We start from the raw sequence: 25,210 nt of genomic DNA on the forward strand, positions 1-25,210 counted from the left end.
CACCACCGGGGAGGATGATTTTTCAAGATCAAGTATGGGTTCTGCAGGCTCTTCCTATATCCATTATTTCATACATGTAATTCTTTTAGTTTCGTTCCTTCTTCTCTTTTCCTCTTTTTTTACCTACCCACCTACATACCTATTTTCTAGTCCATCTCGAGGTCGGTCTCGTTCTCTCCGGCGGCAATGGTTCAGTCAGACAATTCAAGCAACCCCCTTTTTTGTGTATGTGTTTATCCGTCAACTTTGTCTTTTGCGCTGCGGGCAGCTCGCATTCCGATCATTTCGGATGCTTGGCCATGTGGCTTTCACGTGAAGAGGCAGCGGAATGTTGGATCTCAGATGTTTCGGGCGGCATGATATGATGCTGATGGTTGCTAGGGGCTGGGGCTGTTCAAGGTCAGTTGAATACGTTGTTTACGTATGTCTGAAAGTTGATCTATTGTCCAGACTTGACCGGTCCCAAATCGCCAAACTCCGAATTCCAAACTATTTAGCACTACGCTTGATCCATTCTCGACTCTGCTTAGCCATCCTCCATCTCTACGTCATCATCAACCTCGATAACCGTGGAAAGAAAACCAGTAGGCATCATGGTCCTGCTGTACTCTTCATTATCCTGGTTCACAACCCCTCCGCTACTCATCTCCACATCATCAGGAGGCTCGATGACCCTGGCGAGGAGATCAGTTATCCGCTCAGCAGTCCTCAGCGCCCCTTTCACAACCTCGGGCCTGTTGTGGTCGTCATTCTCCTGGTTCACAACCCATTCGCTACACGTCAGACACGCCCACGCCGTTGGGCCACCCTCCTCAAAGTTGTGGTGGTCGGCCGACACATTGACTTCATCGAGCGGCTTGTTTGCCAGGCACCCGGGGCAGACGGGCTTCTTGAAGTATGAGAGCCGCCACTCATGTACTAGCTTGGATTGCTTAAGCATCTCCTCGGCGTAGTATAGCCGGTGGTAGCGGCAGAGCCAGCCTCCAAGGACCTTGTCCGCGCAGAAGCAGCCAGTACCGGGCTTTGGGTTTCGCCTGAACTCGACGGCATTGTCTGGATCGTCGTCCAGGTTATATATGCCCTTGGGCGCGTCGTTGTTGGCATATGTGCCGTGAACGGTACGAGCCCCAGCATCATGGTAGTCCAGCACGTTCAGGGCTCTTCTGCTGATGTGCCCGGCGCAGTCATGGCATAGATATGCGCGCATGCCGATCAGGTCCTTCCTCGTGATGGGCTTGTTTCCTTCGCGAAACAAATCGTTTATGCTGGCGACATGACATTGGTTACAGACGGGGAACTTGTACGGCGGCGTGTTGCTGTGGGCACGACTCTGGCAATTTATTCGAAATGAGTTTTCTCTGCTGCAGTAACCAAAACCACCATCGTTGGGCTCGACGCACCTCTCTATGATCCGCTCTTCGGCTTCCTCGCGAGGAACATCGCGGAGAACGTCACGCAAGGGCACAGGGAGTTTTTGACCTTCAGCCATGTTGAAGACGCGAGGATGAGTCTTGCTGCTGTCTCGATGACGACGGGCAACATGCCAGTGCGACATGTCGAGATGCTCGAGCGGGTTAAAGACCTTCCAGCGCGAGTTCCTGGATTTGGTGTTGTACCGCACCTTTGTTTTCCCCTTCATCGTGAAGCCCAGAAATGGGTTAAAGGGAGCATTGTCGGCGGCTCTGGCATCTTGGGGCGCGCGGCCTGAAGATACGTTGCTGCGGCAGAGGATGACCCGACGGGCATTTGCAGGCGGTTCCGGGGAAATGCCCACGGTCGGCTTCATGGACCGTCCGAATGCATATTCGTCGTTGTTCGCAGGCTGGTGGCGCTGCCGACGCCCAGCCCGACGTTGAGCCAAGTCGGCGTCAACATCCGGCTGAGAACCGTACGTGGATATAGGGAGTTTCGGTTTGGGTGGCCTCAGTTTAGGTGGGCTCCAGCCTGTCCGTTCCCGGGCTGGCCGCTTAGGCGGATTGACCGGTTCACCTAGAGGCCGTCGAGTCCGAGCCCCAGGCGTACCTGAACCTGGGTTGGACCTCGTAGCGCTACCGAAAGATGCAGCTTGAACTGGAGGGTTCTTTGGCAGCTCATTTTCCAACTCGACGACGAGGCTGTGGTAAGCATAAAACTGGCAAGGGTTTTGGTATCCGGGCCACATGTCGCTTATCATCTCCCTGAGCTCGCTCCGTCCAATGCCTCCCATATTCTGTTTGGCGAGGAGGTGACCACCCTGAGCGCCATGGGGTGGCTTCGCCGGGAATGGAGGTCGGAAGTTCTTGTGGGCGTCGAGGATCACCTTGTAGCGCTCGAGGCCGTCATTTTCAAAGTTGCCTACAGCGTACCTCTGAGTTGAGGGACCGATCCAGTCCTCGGGCTCGGCCCCTGTTTTCATGGAGGTGACGCCGTCAGCTCCGAACCCCATAGAGAGGTAGTACAGAGGGCCAAGGTTACCGACCTCGGGCCTGGGAAGAGTGTTTTGCTTCTTGTTCCGCTGATAGTCATCACACTCGGTCTTTTCGCCGTTGATGACGCACGAGTCACAGGGACGTTGGCGATCGCAGGCGCGGTCGTTGACACGACAGTTCTTGCAGGCCGCGAAGGGCATGTGCGGACCAAAGCCGACTTGACTTAGGCTGTACAGAGGCCAGTAAGCGCGTGTTGTACCAAAGTCGCTGACGCAACCGACACCGATCTGGCTACAGCGCTCGCAGGCATGACCAGTGCGAGCGAGATGGACTTGACACTTGACGTTGCTGAGGATGCATGCGTCGCAGGGTTTTCGCCAGGACGTATGCCTGGTGATGTCGACCAGGTTCCAGATGATGTCGTAACCCTCGTCGATGGACCAGTCTTGGGGAGGTTTGACGGGTGGGTTCTCCTGGACAAGGTTGCTCGAGTCGATGCATGACATGCCGTCGCGTATGCACCTGGAGCACGCCGTGTCGTTCTCCCACTCGGAGCGGTTTTCCAGCCACGAGCACATGTCGAAGTCATGGAGCTTGCCGTCCTCGAGGGCGTGAGCGCGGCACCGGTCGCACGCGTGCCGGTACCACGGCCGCACGGGGGGAAGTTTGTTGGGCCGCATCAGGGGCAAGACCCAGCCGCCGGCGGTGCAGGCGTAGTCGGGTCTACAGTTGGAGCACTTGTATCCGAGGATGGTGTCGGCGTCGCAGGTCTGCTCAAACCCAAACTTGACGCATCGCGTGCATGCCGAGTGGTCCGGGTACATTTCCGGGGCCTCGAGGCCGTACCGCTTGTGTGTGTACTCGTCGCCGTCGACGACGCACACATGCGACTTGTTGCGCCTCGGGTTCAAGAACCGGTAGTCGGCGCAGTGCTGGCACTCGAGGTGGTACAATTCCTTGCCGCTGCCCTGCACTACTTCAATGTTGCACTGCCCATCCCGGGTGTACATGGCCTGGCCTATTTCGTGGTTGAGGCAGAAGTCGCAAGGCCCCGTGGGAAGATTGCCCTGAACTGCTGCCAGCGTTATCGTCTTGGCCCGCTTACTCGCCCGGCCTGACGTGTTGTTGCGCTGCCTCTTTCTGGGCACCTTGAGCCTGCCTTCAGGATTCAGGTGCTCGTTTTGCTGGCCTTGGTCGCTTGGGTCATCGCTGTGGACTTCTTCCCTTGGGATGCTGGCCGTTGTCAACTGGATTCCGCCGACCCCACGGATGATATTCCCGGGGATGTTGCTCGGGAACGGGTCCGCAGATGTGGAGACCCCGTCGCCGAGGCCCTGTCTTACGGGGGCCACGGGACCGCCACGGGCCGGCGCCAACGGGTCCGGGATCGACAATTCAGTAAAGTGCTGCCGCAGACCCAGCGGAGACGGGTCAACCAGGGTGACAGAGATGGGTGGCGCTGGCCCGGAAATGTGGTCCGCCCCGACGAGTTTCGGCAGGGGCCTCCAGTCTATCGGCCCTCGAGTCGCCGAGCGGCGGTTTGGGCGTGTTATGCCGTGGTTATTAGTGACGTCCGGACTGTTTCGTAAGGGGAACATGATGGGGAGACTCAAGACCCAGACGGGCGAGTCGAGGTGGCAGTGAGAGTATATAATGACTTTGGACGTGGATGTATTCACCGGCTTCAAAGATGATATGCGGAATAGAACAAGAGTCAAGGAATGAATCTTTAGAATACAATGATGATCAAGAAGACCTTGCATTTCGTTGTAAATATCGAGAAATGAGCAACGCACTTGATTTTAATCCTGCTGTTCCCAAGAGTTTCTTTGTCCCTTCTCATGGAAACCCTCCCAACCAACGAGAATCGTCTTTGTCTCCTCGAGTCCATCCCCCCATCTCACTCCTTTCCTTATTTAACCTTCTGTTTCTTTCAACTTGAGAAAATGTGGCTGACCTCGACGGATCGACTATGCCGCATACGAAAGCGACTCCTCCTGTTGAACAAAGAACCCTGACATCCTTGAATAGCAGCCATACCCCTCGTGCATTAGAGAAGAAGGTGCACAGTCTAACCCATGTGGTTTGCCAACACTTGAGCTGAACGGCTCGACGCTTGAAGCTCACGCCATGTTGCCCTTGCATGGCTATTGTGGTGGTCAACCCTTGGCCCATCACCAATAGCACTGACTCCCGTGGCAGCTTCATTATAACTCTTCTTTGTTCAACTTTTTATCCTCTCGCTTTTACATCTACACATACTCTTCACATCTTGTCTTGCCTCTGCCCTCTCAATGTCCAGGCAATCAATCAGTCGTCATCCCCATCCATCGGCGCCTCCTTGTCGTCATCAATGCCCGAGTCTCTTCGAGCCCAATATCGTATCGCTATGCCTCCCCATTCCATGGGTTCCTGTCCCATTTTTCCCCGGTAAAAAACGCTCAATTATCTTTGATAATCCCGCCATACATACACGTCTAGTTTCTCTCAAGTCGATCCATCTTCTCATAGCCCTTGCCTGATTACCTCTGGTAATATACCATATAGATAGGTGGGCTTCAACCCTCCTCCCAATCCTCCCATGTCCAGCATTCCCTCCATTTTCCCATTACTGTAGTGCCCTGTGCGATCAACCCGAGAACTGGAACCGGGTAGCTTCGAGCTGGCCGAGACCGTCTCGGGGTGCCACGTTACGTCGTCTGTACGTGTTGGTAAAGTCCTGTAGGACGGCACGCACGTTCCTGATAGCGCTTGGGTCTCCTGACTCGAGCTTCTCTTTGATCTTGACCATCAACCGGTTCGCCTCCTCTGGGGACACAGTACCCTCGGGCAGGAGCTGTATCGTGTGCGATACCCACTGGTGCGTCTCGGCCGGGAGCAGTTCAAACAGTGCCAGCAAGACACCACTACCGTCTGCGAAGCAGTCACGTGGGAACGTGATCATCATACCCGCCATCACCTGCTTCACCAGGTTCTCTCCAAGTGCAAGCAAGAGGTTCTTGACAATGGTCTTGATCTCAGCCGCCGCAGCCTCGGGAATTCCGTCACTGGTAGCCGGGTTATCGCCTCCGTAAGAGAGAAGGTCCCTCAGGAAATGCAGCGTCGAAGATAGGGGGTCACGCTGCTCCAGAGTGAGCGCATAGACGGCTGCCTCAAAAATCGACCTCAACAGGTGAGAGGGGATAAGCTTTTGAGGGTAGTAGAGCAGAGCATCAATCAACAAACGGAAGAAATCATCAATGACATCAGGAAGCTCCTTCGGCTGCAGCTCTGTCATGACCCTCAGGAACGTTGTCGTCTGAGCCTCAAAGAAGGTGTAGATGTTCTCAGTAGTCGCTGGGTCAACGTGCTCTCGTGCCTCGGAAAACTCGCGCAGGATGGCAGAAGTCACCCACAAGAAGCAGCCCTCCCTCGAGTTGTTGAAGCCGCTCGCCAACTTGTTTGCCATGTCAGGAAGCATAGGCGCCATCGCTGTGCGGTATGAGATGACCATGTTACGCCAACATCTGCACACGCGCTCGCAGATGGGCGTAAAGTTGAGGAAGTTGTCCAACACAGTCGAGAGAATGGGGAACACCTCCTGCCAGTACTTGACAGCAAGGTTCTCCTGGCCTGGGTTGTGAGGTGGCACCACGTTCTGAACGAAGATGGTGATGAGCTGGAGGTGATCTGTAAATGGTTAGCTTGTTCCTATATTCACTTTCATTAGTAACTTACCCGCAAGTGCCAACTTGCCATCCTCATCAGTGGCATTGTTCGCCTTGGCCATCAGTCGCTGGATCAATGGGTCGCAGTACGTCTTGAGCAGTCGGTAAACCTCCTCCACGGGCTGGACAGCTACCACGTTGGCCACACCCTCCGTGATCTCCTCCTTGCTCGCGTCGGGCAGCTTGTCCAGGATCTGATCGTAGAAAGTCTGCAGCTGAAGCACCTGCCCACTAAGGAGATGCTTGCAGTCGGTGCAGAAATACTTAATGGCGAGAGCTGCTCCACGGATGATCTCCTTGGAATCTGTTTGGAACGAGCTCACGATGTAGTTGAACTGAGGCTCGAGGTACTCGGGATGCGCTGCCGTCCACTCAGTGTAACGTCCCAGCACCATGATGGTGGCGAACCGAAGCTTCTCGTGACTGGGGATCTGTACGAGCAGAGGCATGAGCTGCGGCAACACAATGTTCTCGTCCTTGTCAACCATACGGCCCAGGGCACGCATAGCAAACAGAGGAGCCTCCAGCTCCTGCCAGTGAGGGACGTTGGTGTCCGTGACCTGGCTGGCATACTTGGACATCCATACTTGAATAGCCTGGAGTGCCTTGGTCAGGCATTCCGTGACACCCATAACCTCGCAGCAGTCCTTCAACGTGTCACCCATATGGTGGCGGAACTCCCTAAACTTTTCCTCCTGTTCGCGGTCTCCGTCGAAGAGGTCGTTTTCGTTGCCCGAGTCCGGCTTGGGGTATTCCAGATCCTTCAGAAGAATATCCACCAGCTTAGCGTAGATATCCACCAGTTGCAGACGGCCCTCGATATAGATGTCCAACACGAGATACAGCTTGAGTTCCAGCCAGAAGTTGAAGGTGTGCTCAATCACGTCTCGCTCCGTGTCTCTTGAGGCGCATTCCAGGATGGCCTCGACCAGGGGTCGGAAATGAGTGGGCTGGCGAGCAATACCCACAACCCAGCTTTCTCCTGCAGTAGCATACACCTTGGTCAGGGCCTTGAGAGTCTCGGTGTCCTCCTCCTCCGCCGCCTTGACCACTTGAGGCTTGAGGGAGATGATCCTTGGGAACAGGATCTCAATGACATCCGGGGTCACATCCACATCGCTAGCCTCTCTAAGGATGGTGCAGAGACACTCGGAAGCCTCCTGGCTGCACTGGTCGCTTGTAACGCCAGTGAAGATGAGGTCCAAAAGGGGTGACTTGACGATGTTGCCGACGGGAACCTCTCGCAGCCACGATGTAATACACTCCATCAACTGGGGATTTTGGGCGGCAGCAGCTAGAGAACCTGTTAGCTATTGTGCGGGACTGGGGCCGCTCGACATACGTGACGATTGAGAATAGTTAATGAGGAGTTGGACAACCTGGTCCGCATTATCTCCCAACAAAGCTTGGGTTCGCGCCGCCAAATCTTCTTCCTAATTCGAACAATTAGACTTGTACTCGGGTTGATGATGACCAGACGATACGATCTCGAAGAGAGCGGGTTCCCGGTCTATAGTTGCGCGATCCACGTACAGACAAGGTAATCTTTCGACCTTCGGTGACTTCTTCAGGGAGGACTCGGAGGAAATCCAGGACGCAGGCATAGCTCTCGGGGCTGTCGCCAAGGGACTGGACCACAGACGCCAGGACGTCGTTCCAGTCCTTCATCTGGATCGCTAGAATAGCCAGGCACACACACAGCTGGACACGGATGGGTTTGGGCCCGGGGGCGAAGTGCTTCAGGAGAAGGAGGATCTGGCTTCGAAGCCCGGGGAGTTCGCTGGGAGGAACCTGAGTAGAAAGGTCGTATGTGATCTGGGAGCTGTTAGTGATGTTGAAGTGCGGCACTCTGCGAGTCTCCAACCTTTCCACGCAGGGTGATGGCCGCAAAGAGGGTAGCCTCTGGTTCGGCATCAGATTGCAAAATTCCTATTATAGTTGCCCATGAGGCTTTCTAGAATCAAATGTTAGCATGACAAACAGAGTTCACATCAAGATATCAAGTCTGCGCGACCCACCGATTTCTGAAATCTCTCCAAGTACTCATGGGCGTGCTTCTTGGCCTCTTGCTCCCCGCTCCTCATGGTCATGACGGCAGCCAGCACATCGGGTGGCGCGAAGGCCTCCTGGGCTCCGTTCGTGGCCATTATGTATTATGCGGCAGTGAAAGAGACGTAAAGGTCGTAACTGAGAGGGTTTGCGTAGCCTGCGCGCGATCGTACGTGGTCGTCGTGGCGCATACAAAGGGGCACCGTAGCTTTGAAGCGGCTGGCGGGAGATTGTGATGGTCGGGGGCGCTGGAGACAGTGATAAAGGGACTGATGACGGCAGCCTCTAGGGGAGCTGGAGAAGGACGATGTGCGGGCCCAAGGGAGTGAGGAAGGCAAAGAGCCAAGGCGCAAGAGGTGATGCGATTCTGGTGACCAGATGTGAAAGTGGGATAGCACTCAGAAGCAAGCAAAATACACAAAGCCCACCTCCCGACTACGGGGACCGACGTTGGTGGAGAGATGCTTGGCGGGGCAATCTGCCTCGGGTTATTCCGTGGTTTTTCCGATTCGCCTCATGAGCCTCAAGGTGAAGGTTGCCTGCCAGGCTGTGGGTGAGAAGAGGGAGAGTATATGTAGGTGCCTGAAGGATGGGATTGTGATTTGATGTCATTTGTTGGGAGCGTAACGGTGCGGCTTGTTGAACTGTATCTGGAGAAGCTTTGGCTGTGCCGTTGCTGTGCTGTCTCGAGCGGATTGATCTCATTTCCAGAGGGTCTCCTCAGAAAGCTAATAATACCCATGTTGTTGTTTCAAGATGGAACCTTGTCGAATCAATAGGTAAAGAAATGTCCCATGAGGCGGCCGTTGCAAAGGCCACATCTTCGAGGCCACACGGCCTGTCACGTGGCATGAATCTTTCACATATCCGGCATTTGTCTACCTGAGATTCCGAAATCTATTCAAATCTACCTCTACGGATATCATGACACGGCCGTCTTAATCTCGCCATTGCCCAGAATAAGGCCATTGAGTCTACGATCGTGGGCATCGGTGGGAACTCTTTGCTCTGATGACGCAGGGACCAGCTGCTCCGTCAGAGCCAGCCCGTACAATAGCAGCGGCCTCTCCTGCACGACGTCCTTTGTCTGGATCTTGGCCAGGTACCGGTTGATAAAGAAGTCGTAGAACCCTTTGCCGTGGCCAAGGCGTCTTATCGACCCTGCGTCATCAACGTCAAAGGCGACGCCGGGCACGACCATGAAGTCCAAGGTGGCCTGCTCCGAGTGATGGGCATCTGGTCCGCCTAGGATGCGCTGTCGCTGGTGCACAGTGGCAGGATCCACGCTCGGGATCCCCCAGCGATCGAGCTTGAGACTCTCGTAGTCTTGTAGGTTCTCCAGGTGCACCATGTCCATCACCCGGGCCGGGGTGTCCGGTGTCTGGAGAGGTGACCTGTGAAGGTAGGGGACAAAGACCTGCTTGCCAGCGCTGAGTGCGTGCCGGACAATGGCATCGGTCTGGACTTCGGCCGTGGGCATGGCCAGGTAGATGCTGATGCGGTTTGCATCCTTGTAAGGCTGAAACTCTTTCAGAGCCTCAAATATGCAGCGACCTACATGACGGATGTTAGGTGACAGACGCTACGAATGTAGGCATGACAATGATGGTGATGGCTGTCATACTCTGGGTAGTAATGGAATCCTGGGTGACGGCCGTGAGCTTCTGTTTCATGAGACTCCTCAACTGCTGCTTGGCAGCAGACAGGGGTGACGCCATAGCGAGGCTGACACAGGGGACCGGAGAGGCTGAAGGCTGAAGGCTGAGAGGGTGGATTGATACAGATTCCTGTTGGCGAGAGGGAATCTTGGTTATAGTTCATGGAGGAGCACGCTAAGCATGAAGGTGCCGGCATGACCCGACGGCGACCGGCTTTGTTGGCGGGGTACATGGCCGGCGATGTGAGCCGTGTACTCGGTGCCTCGGACTTGGTACCGAAGTCGACGAACTTTTCCTCTCTGAAGCAATAATAATACAAAGATACTCACGTGTTCTATGCGTGCTGGACTAATATTGGATTTTTTTTGCTGATGTTAAACCAACCTGTTCCTGGTGCCCATGCAATCACATGACTGGTGTTTTAGAGTGTCTGGCACCAACGTGCCAGAGGAAGCCCGTCCACACTTGCAAACAATAGCACCACTCACCATATCTCATGGTATGCCCTCTTCATTCGTAGCTGTGGCATCCAGGTAGCACGTGAGTAAAATCCCCCGCTTGGTCTCCAAAATGTTGGAGCGTGATCTCCCTCCGAGGCCCGCTTCGAGTGGTATGAGGCTGTCACTCTGTTTTGGTGTCGGGCCTCAATACCTCACTCACCATCTGAATCATTTGAGACATGGGCAAGTCTCGATTGTCTCGGGTTTGAGTAGTAAAAATTCGACGAGAGGGATGCTGTGTTTGGCCGATCTACAAATAAGGAGAATTGCTGGACTTTTGCTGGCGCTATCGCATTCCCAGGGTCGAGAGCTATTGCTTGGCTAAGGTTCAACCAAGGCGAGCTAATCTAGCTTCAAAGGGATTCTAGAAAGTTGGAAAGAAACAACTCATCCAAGATTTGGTTTTCCTGGAAGACAGCGCCCCGTAATGCTTCCTTGGGCCTTGGTTAATACAGTATCTGAAGCCTTGATCCCAGTAATGGTGGCTCTGGTCCAACTGCCGAATGCTGGGCCAGCTGTTCTGATCTGCGCACATGAGCGCGATGAGCGTTCCAAGATCCATCTTGATCTCCAAGAATTGTGCGGATAGCCCCGAACTAGCGCGCTATTGGGGTCACGCAGTCGGTGCTGCTGCGGAGCGGGCGTCGGCGGTGAGGCCCGAAGTAAACTTGGTATTGGATTTCAAAGCAGGACCCGATTTCGCCTGAGGTTTTGTCGACAACGGCGGGTGTTTGGAAATTCGAGGGAATTATTGAAAAATCCAAAACGTATTAGCATGTCTTCGTCTCGCGACTGGGTCACGACACGACCTTGCGAGGGCCATGTCCACGGTGATGGTAACCCCCACGCTTCATTCGGCAAGGTTCGTCACCAACGACTGACGATCGTACATGCGACGGACAACATCCATGGTGCATTTCCCGGTAGCGGCATAGCAAATGCAGAAACATGGCACTACTAAACCGGTGAGTTGTTGGCCCCGTTTCTGAACACGCAAAAGACCTGAAGCAAAGAAAGCTCCGGCTGCCTTGTTTGCGACATCAATGGCATGGAGTACCTCTCTAGTAAGACCCTCTTTGTCCAATATCACCAAGTCCCTGCAATAACTAAGCCAGCCACTTCACAGTTAGTCACGCCCTTTTTGAAAAGCGATGTTGCTCTGCAATATCCCGTTGATTGCTCGGCCGGCAAACTTGACATGGATGAGGCGGAACAAATACAAACCGCAGACCACCCACGTCAAGCAGGCCACTTTCCACTATTCCTGTCAGAGTGGGACAGGAGAGTCAAGAAGCCTTGGAGAATCCATCCGTACGTCAGTATTCTTCGACAGTGGGCGGCTGCAAGAAAGAACACTACGTATCGGTTGAATTCTGCTCCGCTCAAAGAGAAAGCTGCTCCGTGAGCCCAGTCTAGCCCCCGCAGAACGCCCTGTCTCGCCCTGCCCTTGTCGTGGCAGGTTCACAAGTTCCAGGTCCGAGCTGAAAGTGAGAGCCCCGAGACAGGCGCAGGAGATGCCAGCCATTTGCAATGCGAGGCACGCTATTGCTCAGTTGCAGATGTGGCAGAACACCATGTCTCAGGCGGCCATGCGAAGCATATCCTCGTCCGGCGCGGGTGCTGACAGGGGGTCCTCCCGTGGCTGCTGCATGGAATTGGATCTCCAATTTGAAAATTTGACGATTGAACATGGATAGTTGCAGCGTGGGATGCGTCTGGCCATGGGGGCGTGATGTGCGAGAGCCGAATTCCGTCGATGGGCTTGCATTTGTTTAGCTGGCGAGCAAGTGTACCTGTGCGAGGTTGAGGTGAGCATCAGAAAGCTTCGCCAGCCTTGAAAGCTAAAGAGGGGCCACAGTTTGGTAGCTTTGAGGATCTGGGACTGCTGTGCAACATTTCGAGGGCCAGGAACGGAAACAAGAGGGCCCCCTGGATCTTCGCGACTAGACGCAGAAGAGAAGCCCATGACCGAAAGCAGGCATTAACGGGCGGCCGCAGAGAGACGGCGCTCGCGGGCTACAGCAGGGGCGGCAGTCCTCTGGCTTGGCCTGCCAGGGATTGAGGCGCGCCGTGGACATGTCGATGGCGTCTCCTGGGAGGGGTTATCTAATCAGATCCATCAGCGGACGGGGGGGAGCTCCTGCGTCTGAGCGTCACGGCATCACCCACACAGGCAGGGGTTTCTTTGACCCGCCCGCTATTACCGGCCGTGGTGGTTGATGTGCTCAGTGCGTCCGAGATGGACATGGATTGACTAAGATGAGGATGGGGAGCCTGCATCTGGGGTGGGATATGTAGGTACCTAGAGCTCTGGCAGGCTCCATCGTGAGCCTTGAGCACTCGGCAACAATATCCATTACCTCGGATCATCGACAGCATTCAAACGATCAAGGTGAGGCGGTGCTCTTTCCAATCCTGGCTCCCTCGCGTCGTTAACTTGGTCATCATCATCATCCTGACTGGCCAGAGCGGCGCAGCATAACCAGGCTTCTCTCGTAGTGTGCAAACATGATGCAAATCAGCACGACCCTCTGTCAGCTTCAGGGGAAATTGCTCTACCAGCGAGAAAGCAATTGCTAGGCCAGGCCTCCCGTCCGTTCATCACCTCAGGGGTGGTCCCCGACGGAATGGTGCTTGGCGTCCGCAGCCTCCCGCGGGCTAAGCAGCTAGAGGAGCGATTCGCGATCACGGGTACTTTGGAGGCTATGATTGGCGGTTGAGGGAGTGGGCTGCGCCCATTCCGTGGCTCATCATTCCTATTCCTGGATTTGCATCCCTCGTTGTCACTCTTCAAGCGTCCCTGACAAGTCATTCCAAGAATCAGTTACACCCCCGGGGCTGGCTGTTGTGATGAGCCCTCCCTTGTCTTGTCTTGACCCTTGTCTCTCGCCTGGCAATCTCTTGGTTGTCTCACAGTTGCACAACATGCGCATGGCAGACCTCTCGGAGCTTTGCTTGGGTCGCAGAGAGGACACCCTCTTTTTTCCTGCGACGTGTTTCTCGATCCTCCTGCTCCAGGATCGAGAGAGATCTATCGCAGACAACAACCATACCACACCCACTGACTCGATATCGCATTAACCATGTGGTGCTGAGCCAGCCATCAGCTGCGACGGACGCTGTGAGACTGGCATTCCCAAAACAGGCGCGGCCAATGGTCGTGTGGACATTGCCTCCGTCATCCCGTCACCGACTCTCCGCCTGATCCCGGTCACCACCCACTCAGCGCGCCTCGGCTCCCCACGCGTACCAGACAGGGCTACCGGACCAGGGCTTATTCAATCAATACTGTAGAACTAGTCACCGGCCGAACAGCACATTGCCGCTGCTCGATTCGCTCCCGCGCGCCGCAGCCTTGCTTTTGCCTGTTTGCCCGCTGCTTGTTTGCCTGGTTCAGACGTCTTGGCTCAGGTGGAACTCGACAAGGACCCCTCCATCCCATCCCATCCCACGCACGCAGGGCAGCGCGCAGCACAGCTACTGCGGCATTGGATCTTCAATCACTGGCTCTCTATTCGCAGAAGCTACCGCAGGCTACCGGCTGGCTTCGATCACGCTCCAGACGTCGACAAGCGCTAGCCTCGTGTTGTGTCGTCGGGTCGCTGTGTGTACCCCCTGAGGCCTCTCTCGTCCCCAATAGCTCCCAATCGCAGGCGCCATCGCATTCTATTCTCGCCGCCACGAGCATCCCATCCCCATCCCCATCCCACGAACACTCCCACTCCCGCCCCGCCATGCCCCGACACACCACCACCTCCCGTAGCAGGAGCACCAACAGCCGCCAGTCCTCTTCGTCGTCTTCCTCGGCCCAGGCCAGGGCTGATGACTCCCATCTGCAGCAGGACGTCGCCCTCCAGCCCCTAACCTCCACGTCCTCCTCCACTGCCCGGTCCACTGTCTCACCCTCGCACGCCTGGGGGGCACCTTACCCGCCTGATCCGTCTCTCGATCAAGGTCAAGGTCAAGTCCAGGGCCAAGGCCATGTATTGCCGCCGTACCAGGCTCCGGCCGTTGGCGATTCACAGACACTATTAACTACCGCTTCCGCCGCCGCCCCGGCCGTTGCTCCTTCCCCCGTCCTCCTCCGCGACCAACATGCCGGCCAGCCCTCGTCCGCTTCAGTTTCACAACTTGAACCTCCTGTCGCCGCCGTAACTCCTGCCCTTGAGCTTCAGCCCTTCGTTGCTGTTACTGCTGCCGCCGCCGACGACGACTCAGACCAAGAAGCCCTAGATGCCTCTGACCTTGGCTTCCTTGCTCCTCAAACAACCGAGGGCACATTAGATATGGCTTCCAAGAAGACGCCCTTCCTACGCTCGGCCGCCACCCGGCCCGACGCTGCTCCCTACGGCTCCGTCTCGCTAACACCCAGTCGCAACAATTCGCCTGCTGGTAGTGATCGCTGGGATCCTGACGCCCACCAGCTTCGACATGTCCCCGACACCATGCGAAGCGAAACCTCTCGTACTTCTCGAACCTCTCGCCGTTCCACCCTTACCAAGCAGTCCTCGTCGAGGTTGTCGGAAGAGATAGATGGCGCTGTCCTCGTGTCCGGCCTCGAGGGCCGTCTGGGTGTGTCTGAGCCTGCGCCTGCTGGTGTTCTAGAAGAAAGCATGAAGGACGACTATTCCGAAGACGGGGCCTTGCTCGACGATGCTTCCTCGACTGCCTCAGAAAGCGAATACCAGGAAAACTCGCCCCATGAAGCTGTTCGCGCCTCAGTTCCTCCCACCGACAACACCACCCTCTCCATAAACACGCCGCGCATGTGGTGTCTCTCTGTCCTCTTTTCTATTCTCGGTTCCTCTACCAATCTCTTCTTCTCATTAAGATACCCCAGTGTTGCTATTACTCCAGTTATTGCTTTGCTTCTTGTCCACCCCCTCGGACATCTTTGGGATTTCCTATTAAAGCGCCCTTACGATCCTGAAGAGGAGTTTGTCGATGGCGTCCGGACGACGTCTATTGCGGAGGATGGTCATATTCATCATAAGACGAAAATGATAACATCCTGGCGACGGTGGCTTGCTCAGGGGCGATGGAACGAAAAGGAGCATACTTGCGTCTACGTTAGCAGTAACGTCGCCTTTGGTTTCGCATTTGCGACAGACGTCATTGTCGAGCAGACTCAGTTCTACAACCAGGAAGCTCCAATTGTTTACCAGCTGCTCCTCACCATCTCGACCCAGATCCTTGGATACGGATTCGCTGGTTTGACGCGCCGATTCCTCGTTCGACCGAGCGGTATGATTTGGCCCGGTACCCTCATGTCGGCTGCCATGTTTTCGACGCTCCACAAACAGGAGAACAAGCCTGCTGGAGGCTGGACCATCAGCAGGTGGAAGTTCTTCTACATTGTCTGGACAGTTTCGTTCCTGTTCTACTTCCTCCCCGGCCTGCTGATGCCAGCCCTGAGCTACTTCAACGTCATTACATGGTTTGCTCCCAAGAACGTTGTCATTGCCAACCTCTTTGGCGTTTCGTCAGGCCTTGGACTATTCCCCTTGACTTTTGACTGGGCGCAGGTCACCTATGTCGGCTCTCCCCTCCTGGTTCCATTCTGGGCTGCCATGAACGTCATTGGAGGTTTGACTATTGTCATGTGGATTATCGCTCCAATCCTCTACTACACCAACGTCCTGTACTCATCTTACATGCCAATTCTATCCGCTGCCGTGTTTGATAACACAGGAAAGGTGTACGATGTGAGCAAGATTCTCACCCCCGACTTCCTCTTCAACCGAGAGGCATACCAGAACTACAGCCGAGTCTTTCTTCCCATCACCTATGTGCTCAGCTACGGCGTTCAGTTTGCGGGTCTGGCTGCTCTCCTGACACACACAGCATGCTGGCACGGCGCAGATATCTGGAGATCTTGGAAGAAGGCGTTGGAAGAGGCTCGCGAGGAGGGAAAGCCATCATACCAACCAGTGTCGAACTCACCAGGGGCGCCACCATCTCGACAGTCAACCGACGATGAGTATAGACGAATGTCAACGTCTACGTCCAATGTTGATGGCCTCATCAGCCGTGAGGATATTCACAGCAAGCTTATGAAGAAATACAAGGATGCGCCGCTGAGCTGGTACTTGATAACATTCCTATCCATGACTGCTATTGGCATTTTCGTGGTCGAATAGTAAGTTGCCCCTTAGATTCTCACGAGTACCCAGCTCACATTCTCAGTTATCCTGTCCATCTGCCATGGTATGGACTCCTCCTCGCACTCGCTATTGGAGCCATCTTCTTCATCCCCAACGGTATCATCATGGCTGTCACGAACCAGCACAGCAGCATCTATCTCATTTGCCAGCTTATCTGTGGTGTCGTCTTCCCTGGTCGACCCATCGCAAACATGGTGTTCGTCACGTACGGCTACATCTCATCAGCCCAGGGCATCAAGTTCGCGTCTGATCTCAAGCTGGGCCACTACATGAAGATCCCGCCCCGTATTCTCTTCTCCGTCCAGCTCGTGGCGACACTCGTTTCCTCTCTGACGCAGATCGGCGTTCTGAACTGGATGTTTGCCAATATCAAGGGCATCTGCACCTCAGAGGCTATCAATGGTTTCACCTGCCCCATTGCTAGAGTTCACTTCAACGGCTCTATCCTCTGGGGTGTTGTTGGTCCCAACGAGTTCTTTGGTCCCAAAGCCATCTACCGCGCCCTGGTCTGGTTCTTCCCTCTTGGCGCCCTCCTCCCTATCCCCCTCTGGCTCTACAGCCGACGCAAGCGCCAGAGCATCCTCCGCAAGGTCAATCTCCCCGTCATCTTTGGCGCCATGTCTTGGATCCCTCCCGCGACGGGTCTCAACTTTTCCGTCTGGGTACTTGTCTGCTACGTCTTCAACTACGTCATCAAGAACCGCCATAACGCCTGGTGGAGCAAGTACACCATGACTCTCAGCGCCGCTCTCGACTCTGGCCTTGCCTTTGGCATCGTTGTTGTCTTTTTCGGCTTCATCTACCCCGGCATCACCAAGAACCTCAAGTGGTGGGGCACCGAGGTGTACAAGCAGGGATGCGACTGGCAGGCTTGCTCGTATAATACTGTGCCGGAGGGCGAGCACTTTGGACCTACTACGTGGTGATTGCGCAATGATTGGTTTTACGGTGTTTGGTTTGGGTTACTCGGGAGACTACGGTCTGGAATGCATATAGAAACAGTTGGATACTCAGCACGTTTGCGACTTGAAATAGACTTTGCATGGTTATGGGCATGAACAGGGTATGGTTATTGGTTGGTTGTATGGCGATGCATAGGAAAGCACATCTTGCAAGAATGAGAGTGCCAGCACAAGCTTGGGATTGGAGCTGGTTTGATTAAGTTAGGTAGTGTCACATCACATCCGAGACAAGATGATCTTGTTTACTCGATTCTCCGTCTATCAATTGTCCATGTTCCTCCCCTTCTTGGTTGTTGCGCTTGTACTTGTACCGCAGACTACCTTAGTATACAGTGTATTAGGTCTGGCCTATGTATGACCTGCCCCATCCTGGACCGACACCCAAGCTCCGAAGAAGTTCAAACACTTTATTTCTCATTTTCCCACTCGGGGTTCTGTCATTCAGTTAGCATGCATTCCTTATAGTCTAGGTCAGGGCGGGGGAACAAACCTTCCGCAGAATCACCAAGCCCTCGAGGGTGCTGTTGAGGCTGATGTACTCCTCGTCCTCAAGCTCGGCACGCTCGCCATGTCCAAGCACCACAGGGGTGCTCTGAGTCTGCCAACCAGTAATGGTCTTGGGTCGTCCAGCCTGGCCGACAACATCGACGGCCTGACCAACGCGGACGTTGACCTTGAGAGGCTCGAGGTTCTCGTCCAGGGTGACGAGGAAACGGGGGTGCATGGCGGTGACGAGGAAGTACAGGAGGTAGTGGGATTGGGAGGTGATGAAGTCCTTGGGTTCGATCATAGCAACGAGCGTGGCCAGGAGACCGGCAGCCGCGACACGGGACAGGACCTGGCGGTCTGTGTGGAAGGGGCTGATTGACAGAGTTCCCTTGCCCATGTGAAGCAGACCCTGCGCGATACGGACCATGAACAGGGCGTCTTGGTCGCGGTGGTAATAGCTGGCAAGCTGTCGAAGTAGCTGTGCAAGTCGGGCGTTGTTGGTACCGGCACCCAGGATACCCATGGCGAAGATGGCGTTGATGGCCACCTCGGGGTCATTGTCGTGGCTGTATCTTGAAAGGGTATCGTAAACCTTCATCTGGGGGTTGCTTGGGCTGATCAGACCCATAGCCAAGGGCACGGCTTTTCGGATGTTGGGCTCGCCGTAGTGCATGAGGTGGCCAAACTGTCGCAACACCATCTCCTGGCCGATGTCCTCACCCATGGCCACCAGGGCAATTCCAAGGACAGCATAGGCCTGCAGAAGCTCGTCTCCTTTCTTCTCGTCAGACTCCTCCTTGTGCTCATTGCAAATGTGGAGAAGCTCTTGGATCTTGAGGACGGCACCTGTGCCTGCCCAGGCGCAGATCTCGGCCATCACGGCCGTGGCTTCTGCCATGGGGTGCTCGATAGCCTTGAGGGTCTCAAGGATAACATCAACCTCTTCTTGTCGGCCAAAGAAGAGGAGACCCAGGCCAAGAGCCAAAAATCGGGTCCACTTGTCCGTCAGCTGGCTCTTGCGATCATCGTCCATCAATGTTGTAACGATGGCCTCGCTGATTTCAGGGTGCGAAGATCCGGTGAAGATGAGACCACAGCTCAGAGCAGCCATGGCCGAAATCTGCATGTCTTGGGTCGAATCCGAGATGATGGGCAGAAGGAGCTCGAGGACGACTTCCTTGTTGGAGCCGGCGTATGCGAGACCAAGACCCATGATACAAGCTGTTCGGATGAGGGGATCGGGGTTGTTTAGCTTGTCATTGTCACCCAGAATGGCCAGGGCAGGCTCAGCCTCCATCTGGACTCCCGAGTTGATAATGCCAATGGCAAGCATAGCACCCGCCGAGATTTCCTTCTCACTAGAATAGGTGTACTTGTCGATCTTATCGAGACCGTTCTCAGTGTCCCACATCAAGAGGGTTCCCATGGATGCGACGGTAGACATCATACCGTCTGCCTTGGTCTTCCACACCCATGTCTCCTTCTCGCCGTCGATCAGCATCATCTTGTCGTTACCGAAGCCGGCATTGACAAAGGCGTTGACGAACGCTGCGGCCAGGTTATGTCGGGCCGAGTCCAGGTTGGTCATTCCCGCTACCCGGCTGCTCTCAAGATGGCTCTTGTAGATATCCTCGGTACTCTTGGGCTCGAGGATGTTAAGCTCTTTACCTAGTGACTTGAAGTGGCCAGACAACTTGGAGTTGGATAGGCACTCTGCGATTTCCTGGTCGTCCAGTGTGTCCTCAGGATAGTCCAGAGCTATTCGCTGGCGGCCAATGAGAAATGCGAGTTGCTTCTTAAGAGCAGGGTCTTTGGCCTTGTAGAAGTCGTCCTTGATGAGTTCGACATCGTGGAGCCGAATCGCAAGAACCATGGCCTGTGCGAACTGCTTGTACTCCATGTAGATGTTGTGGGCGGTCTTGAGGAAGGTCTCGTTGTCGGGATAGGTGAGGAGGTTGACCATGCTGACCATGTAGAGGCACACTCGCGCGTACGTGTTCTCGTCGACGAAATGGGGAATCTCCTCGATGATCTCAAGTTCGCTCATGAGATCCACGGCATCAGCCTCGGCGTTGCTCTTCAGGAAGAGGGGGACCAAGTGCTGTGCGAGGTCGATCAGGTCCTTGACGGGTTCATCGTGCACAATGCGCTTGGCATACACCTCACCAATCTCCAGCGCCAGGTGCCTGGTGTACTCGTGGCCCCACGAGCCAATGTCGGAGGTGGGTGCTAGGAGGCGGTACTTGAGTGTGTCTTGTCGGTCCTCGTCCGAAAAGGTCATACCGATGACGGAGAGAACATCGGCCAATGATGTCCTGTCATCGGTCGCGGGCCATTCTTCGTAGAGCTTTGTCAAAGTCTCGTAGTGTGGTCGCAGGAACTTCAAGGGCTTCGGCACTGCTGTCATGGATGATGTCGATGTCTTTATGGAGGTCTTCATCGCTTCCAGGGCGGGTTTGTAGAGCGACGAGTCCGACTCCTAGGTGAACATTAGCGCATGCGCTCCCGAATCCACGTCGAAAAACTGACCGTCAAACGCTCGACCATCATGTCGAGCTCATTCTTGAGTTGCTGGTCCTCCTCGCTGAGCTCCTCCTCGGCGGCTGGGGCGTTGGTTAGCATAACATGGCATGGCCAACATAGCTGGGTCGCATACTCTCGATCTTGTCGTCCTCCTTCTTTCCATTCTCCTGCTGCTTATCCTTCTTCGCATCATCGACGGCCTTTCCCTTGCCCTTGTCCGCCGCCTTGGGCACTTCGCTATCCTGAGCCATGTTGACGTCGACGGCTTAGGCGCCTGGTATAGCTTCACAGAACAAGATTGAAAAGGACAAAAGGTCGGATAATGGTGCTTAAAGACTGCCTGAGCTGTGTCGCCGGTTGCCGCTGGGGGTGATGTCGAATTACTGATGGGGTCGTGATCGCTGGTCGTCGTGGATGGAAGGTGATGGAGCCGGCTTGGTTAAGCTCGAGTGATGGAGGTGGGTGCTGGCTGAGGTGTGCAAGGTAGGCTAGGTAGCTCTGCTGGGTTACGCCAGGCACCTCTGCCTGGCCAGCCAGCCGCGCCGTCACGTGATGCCTATGTGCGGGCCAGGCGGCAGGGGGGGCAACCGAATCTATCAAAATTTCGAGGACCCCACCATTTGCGATAACATGTAAAGAATCAACCCCACGTTCAATTCAATATTGACCATTTATACCAACTTCTTGTGAAACAGCAGGCAGACTTTCCCCCAAGTTATCGAATTGAAACTACCTGCCCATCATGAAGTTGGATACGAGGGCAATGCGCCACCTCGCCTCCGAGGACTGGCGAGTTTTGACGGCAGTACGCTCCCAATCCATCAAGGTTTCAGCACTCATGATGCTCACACGGATAACTTTAGGTCGAGATGGGAAGCAAAAACCACGAACTCGTCCCCACGCCGTTGATCGAGAAGATTTCGCGCCTCCGTGGCGGCGCCAGCGGTGTCCACAGAAGTATCTCTGCCCTCGCCAAAGTCGGCCTCATCGCTCGCGTCAAGGAGGCCAAGTACGATGGTTATCGTCTTACATACGGTGGCCTCGATTATCTTGCACTACACACCCACGCCAAGCGAAAGGACGTCTACAGTGTCGGAAATCGAATCGGTGTTGGAAAGGAGAGTGATATTATGGTTGTTGCAGACGAGACCGGCACCCAACGAGTCCTCAAGATTCATCGACTGGGTCGAATTTCCTTCCGAACCGTTAAGTCGAACCGAGACTACCTTAAGAACAGACAATCTGGATCTTGGATGTACCTGTCGAGGCTAGCAGCCATGAAGGAGTTTGCTTTCATGAAGGCCCTTCGCGAAGAGGGGTTCCCCGTACCTGAGCCCATCGCACAATCACGGCACACCATCGTCATGTCCTTGATAGATGCCTTTCCTCTCCGCCAAATCTCGGACGTCCCTGACCCTGCGTCTCTATACGCCGACCTAATCAGCCTTATCCTTCGCCTTGCGAAGCACGGCCTGATCCATGGAGATTTCAACGAGTTCAACATCCTGGTCAAGGAGGAGAGGACCAAGTCTGAGGACGGCCAAGAAGTTGTCAACCTCGAACCCATCATCATTGACTTTCCCCAAATGGTCTCGATGGAGCATCAAAATGCTGAGATGTATTTTGACCGAGATGTGAATTGCATAAAGCGCTTCTTCGAAAGGCGCTTTCACTTCGTCACCACCGAACCCGGCCCCTTCTTCAAGAATGCCAAGAAGACAGTGGGCAAGGATGGTGTCAAGAGACTCGATGCCACCGTCGAGGCCTCTGGCTTTACCAAGAAGATGTTGAAGGACCTGGAGGCTGCCATCAAGGACAAGGCAGAAACCAAGGAGCAGGCAGCCGACGACGAAGATGAAGATGACGAAGACGAGGAGGATGAGGACGAAGATGAGGACGAGGAGGGTGATGGCTCAAGCAATTCTGGGGGCCTACTTGGCGAGGACGCCAAAAACTCGCCCGACGAGAGCGTCGAAGAGGGCATCTCTAAACTGACAGTTTAACATGAATGAAATGCAATGATACCCATTTACACATCATATTGATCGTGTCGTCTGTTTACTGATAACCTTGTCTGCTCAGCTCGAGACTCATTCACAAATTTTGACAACGACAACGGATTGAAAGAAGTCTAATTTGACATGATTAAGTTATTCCGTCTTGCTCAACGCCGCCGTCGTCTGCTCTTCTGACACGAATGTCCCCAAATCTAAAGTACAAAAGCGCATGAAATGGAGTCATGGCCCAAACTCGTCTAGAGTATCAGCTACCTCAGCCCATAAAATGTTACGCGATGCATAACTCTGTCTGTCTCAATGATTGAGCACGAAAGCCCCAAGGCTTGTCGGAAGAAATAAAAGCACAGCGAGGTTGCGATGACGTTGTCTAGAAGCAACCACCAACAACCCATCCACCAGTAGGAAATCACTTGACCTCCTTCTTCATGTCCTTCTTGGTCTCCTTCTTGATCTCCTTCTTGACAGACGGGGACGAGTGGAGCGAGGCGTTGGCAATGACAGTGTCCGCGTGAATAGTGACGTTCTCATCACATTCAGACGATGTGGGTGTAGCAATTGCTTCGTCTAGGCTCGAGCTAGCGGCCGTCCTAATCAGAGTGTCAGAGAAAAGCCAGAAAAGCATGGGAATCAGGGTGCATACTCCATTGACCGGCGCTGAGATGCAGATCGCCGAGTGTCATTGCTCCCGTCAGACCCAGAGGTGTTGGTGGCAGAAGGAATTGCTCCGCTGGTCATGGTCAGCATCATGAAGGGAAAACAGATCACAGGACTTACCACCGGGCACTAGAGTTGTTGGAGCGATGGTACTGTGACTGGTACGACGAGTACATGTGAGTATTCAGGCCAACCAGAGGGGTACCATAGGCTCCGATGTTGTACTCATTGGTTCGAAATTGACGACGCTCCGCGGTCACACGCTTCAGCTCCTTCTGAGCTGGGGTGTCGGCGTAGCGAATGTTCATAAGAAGACCTTCTTCGCCAAGGGCAAGTCCGGTGAATCTCTCGATGATCTCGTCACAGACCTCACGAGACTCGAATCTACAGCAACGTCAGCGATTGGGATTGTGTCGTGCCATCCAAAACTTACCGAGCAAACCCAACGCCGCGGCTGTTGCCCATGCTGTCTCGGAGAATCTTGCTGGACAAGATGGTGAATCCCAAGAAAATGGTTCCAAGCTCCTGCGAGCAGTTAGTGCTGTCTTTCCCCCCAGGGTTGGGCACGCAACGTACCACTTCTGTCAGTGATTTAGGGAGATTGGAGATGTAGAGGTTGGTAGAGCTGTCGTCGCCCTCGGCCTTGAGGCGAGAGTTGAAGGACTCCTGGAATCACATTAAGTCGAGTTCGTTGGGGGCAAACAACCAAGCAAGGGATGACTTACACGAGCAAAACCAACTTCGTACCCAAGACGATGGAATCCGCGGATGCACATCTCGGAATCCGCAACGTTGTAGAACTTGGCGAAGCCAAAACTAGAACCAGTCAGCAACCCTCAAGAGGGGACGTCAGGAAACTTGCCCCTTGCATGCTCCAGTGCCGGTATCAATGATGGCCTTGGAGGTCTCGACTGGGCCAAAGCGAGAAGCATAGTGGTACAACAGTTCATCATCGGTGGTGGGATGAAGACCTCGAATGTAGACGTTGCGGTTGCCAGGAATAGGGTTTTGGAGGCTCTGCTCCACACCCTTCATCTGAGCGGCAGGGGTAAAGACCGCAGGCACAGCCTTGGGGATGCTGGGCTTCTTCTCCAGCAGTTCGTCCAGAGCGCGCTCAGACATGGGCGAAAGCTTGGACTTTGAAGCTTCCGCGTGGGCAGGCATCAATCCAAGCTGCTGGGGTGAAGGGGTGGTATAAGCCGATCGATCGAGGCTTGCAACTCGTGGGCCATTCTCCTGATGGGCAACACCACCCGCATAGAATGGCGTAGCAGGGGCCGACTCTGTAGTCGAGTAAGAATTGCGACGGTTCTCCAAGCCGGGGACTTCGGACTGCGTACGATCGGCACGAGTATGAACTGCATTCGCGCGTCCAGGAGTGAAAGGCATCAGAGGAAAGTGCATCCCCATGTATGGGTTGGAAAAGGCCCCATTGGCGTAGTTTGTGTACCCATTCTCGTTGGAATGACCAAGTGGGATTGTCTGCGAGCCTTGAACTGGTGCAAGAACGAAGTGGCCATCAGAGCCAAGCATGTACGGCGGAGCCATGTGGATGGGCGCGGAATGGGTGTTGGGCATGCCCATGCCACCTAGAGACATTCCTTGGAACTGGCTCAGGAGTCCATTTGGGTCGCTGGACCCTGGAACAGCAAGATGGGAGTTGGGTCGTCTATCCTGTTGAGACGGGAGGTAGGGCGCTGCAGTCTCCATGCTGATCGCTGAACGGAAACGATAAAGACTGGATGTCTGCAAACTTGGGGGTCAGCCAACTGATGGATGCCAGGTGAACGGGTAGGGAAACAAGCAGTGACGCTCTTGAAAGCTCATGGGGAAAGAGAAGCACACTGCCTGTGTGTGCGGCAAAGGGAATGGGCTGTGAGAGGGCAGGCAAGAGGAATACGGGCAGGGAAGGCCAACATGCCTCACAAACAACAGATCAGCTGCGAAAGAGCAGAGGAAAATGGCGAATGATCAAGCGGTATTGTAAAAATCTAGTCGCAGGTCCAAGTCAGCCGATCGAGCCATCGAGTATCAAGGGACAAGACGATTGATACAGTTAAAGGGGCAAATGGCAACGG

The 25,210-nt window shown here is 54.6% G+C and overlaps 7 protein-coding genes and 1 pseudogene across 8 annotated transcripts, besides 1 other annotated feature; 3 read left to right on the plus strand and 5 right to left on the minus strand.

The window, feature by feature from the left end:
* Nucleotides 1-328: 328 nt before the first annotated feature.
* NCS57_00258400 lies at nt 329-778 on the plus strand (annotated as a pseudogene). The gene is made up of 2 exons: nt 329-399; nt 451-778.
* Nucleotides 329-778: a sequence feature.
* NCS57_00258500 (Zn(2)-C6 fungal-type domain-containing protein) lies at nt 527-4,006 on the minus strand (the record flags this gene model as incomplete). The annotated part of the gene is made up of 1 exon (XM_053052612.1): nt 527-4,006. One exon carries the CDS (start codon nt 4,004-4,006, stop codon nt 527-529), a length of 3,480 nt encoding a protein of 1,159 aa, XP_052917858.1.
* A 1,031-nt stretch (nt 4,007-5,037) lies between these two features.
* On the minus strand, nt 5,038-8,262 carry NCS57_00258600 (Importin N-terminal domain-containing protein; the record flags this gene model as incomplete). Its single annotated transcript, XM_053052613.1, has 6 exons — nt 5,038-6,077; nt 6,126-7,409; nt 7,458-7,548; nt 7,649-7,930; nt 7,980-8,069; nt 8,134-8,262. 6 exons carry the CDS (start codon nt 8,260-8,262, stop codon nt 5,038-5,040), a joined length of 2,916 nt encoding a protein of 971 aa, XP_052917859.1.
* Nucleotides 8,263-9,086: 824 nt separating this feature from the next.
* On the minus strand, nt 9,087-9,882 carry NCS57_00258700 (uncharacterized protein; the record flags this gene model as incomplete). Its single annotated transcript, XM_053052614.1, has 2 exons — nt 9,087-9,718; nt 9,789-9,882. The coding sequence occupies 2 exons, from the start codon at nt 9,880-9,882 to the stop codon at nt 9,087-9,089; spliced, it is 726 nt and encodes a 241-aa protein (XP_052917860.1).
* A 4,174-nt stretch (nt 9,883-14,056) lies between these two features.
* NCS57_00258800 (uncharacterized protein) lies at nt 14,057-17,412 on the plus strand (the record flags this gene model as incomplete). Its single annotated transcript, XM_053052615.1, has 2 exons — nt 14,057-16,461; nt 16,509-17,412. 2 exons carry the CDS (start codon nt 14,057-14,059, stop codon nt 17,410-17,412), a joined length of 3,309 nt encoding a protein of 1,102 aa, XP_052917861.1.
* Nucleotides 17,413-17,855: 443 nt separating this feature from the next.
* NCS57_00258900 (26S proteasome regulatory subunit RPN1) lies at nt 17,856-20,711 on the minus strand (the record flags this gene model as incomplete). The annotated part of the gene is made up of 4 exons (XM_053052616.1): nt 17,856-17,882; nt 17,939-20,416; nt 20,467-20,540; nt 20,594-20,711. 4 exons carry the CDS (start codon nt 20,709-20,711, stop codon nt 17,856-17,858), a joined length of 2,697 nt encoding a protein of 898 aa, XP_052917862.1.
* Nucleotides 20,712-21,202: 491 nt separating this feature from the next.
* Nucleotides 21,203-22,463, plus strand: NCS57_00259000 (Non-specific serine/threonine protein kinase; the record flags this gene model as incomplete). Its single annotated transcript, XM_053052617.1, has 2 exons — nt 21,203-21,265; nt 21,324-22,463. The coding sequence occupies 2 exons, from the start codon at nt 21,203-21,205 to the stop codon at nt 22,461-22,463; spliced, it is 1,203 nt and encodes a 400-aa protein (XP_052917863.1).
* A 421-nt stretch (nt 22,464-22,884) lies between these two features.
* Nucleotides 22,885-24,842, minus strand: NCS57_00259100 (RRM domain-containing protein; the record flags this gene model as incomplete). The annotated part of the gene is made up of 7 exons (XM_053052618.1): nt 22,885-23,065; nt 23,119-23,205; nt 23,253-23,516; nt 23,566-23,657; nt 23,709-23,798; nt 23,858-23,948; nt 23,995-24,842. The coding sequence occupies 7 exons, from the start codon at nt 24,840-24,842 to the stop codon at nt 22,885-22,887; spliced, it is 1,653 nt and encodes a 550-aa protein (XP_052917864.1).
* Between the last annotated feature and the right edge of the window lie 368 nt (nt 24,843-25,210).

This window comes from Fusarium keratoplasticum, chromosome 2 (assembly GCF_025433545.1).
Source record: "Fusarium keratoplasticum isolate Fu6.1 chromosome 2, whole genome shotgun sequence".
Classification (NCBI taxonomy): Eukaryota; Fungi; Ascomycota; class Sordariomycetes; order Hypocreales; family Nectriaceae; genus Fusarium; species Fusarium keratoplasticum.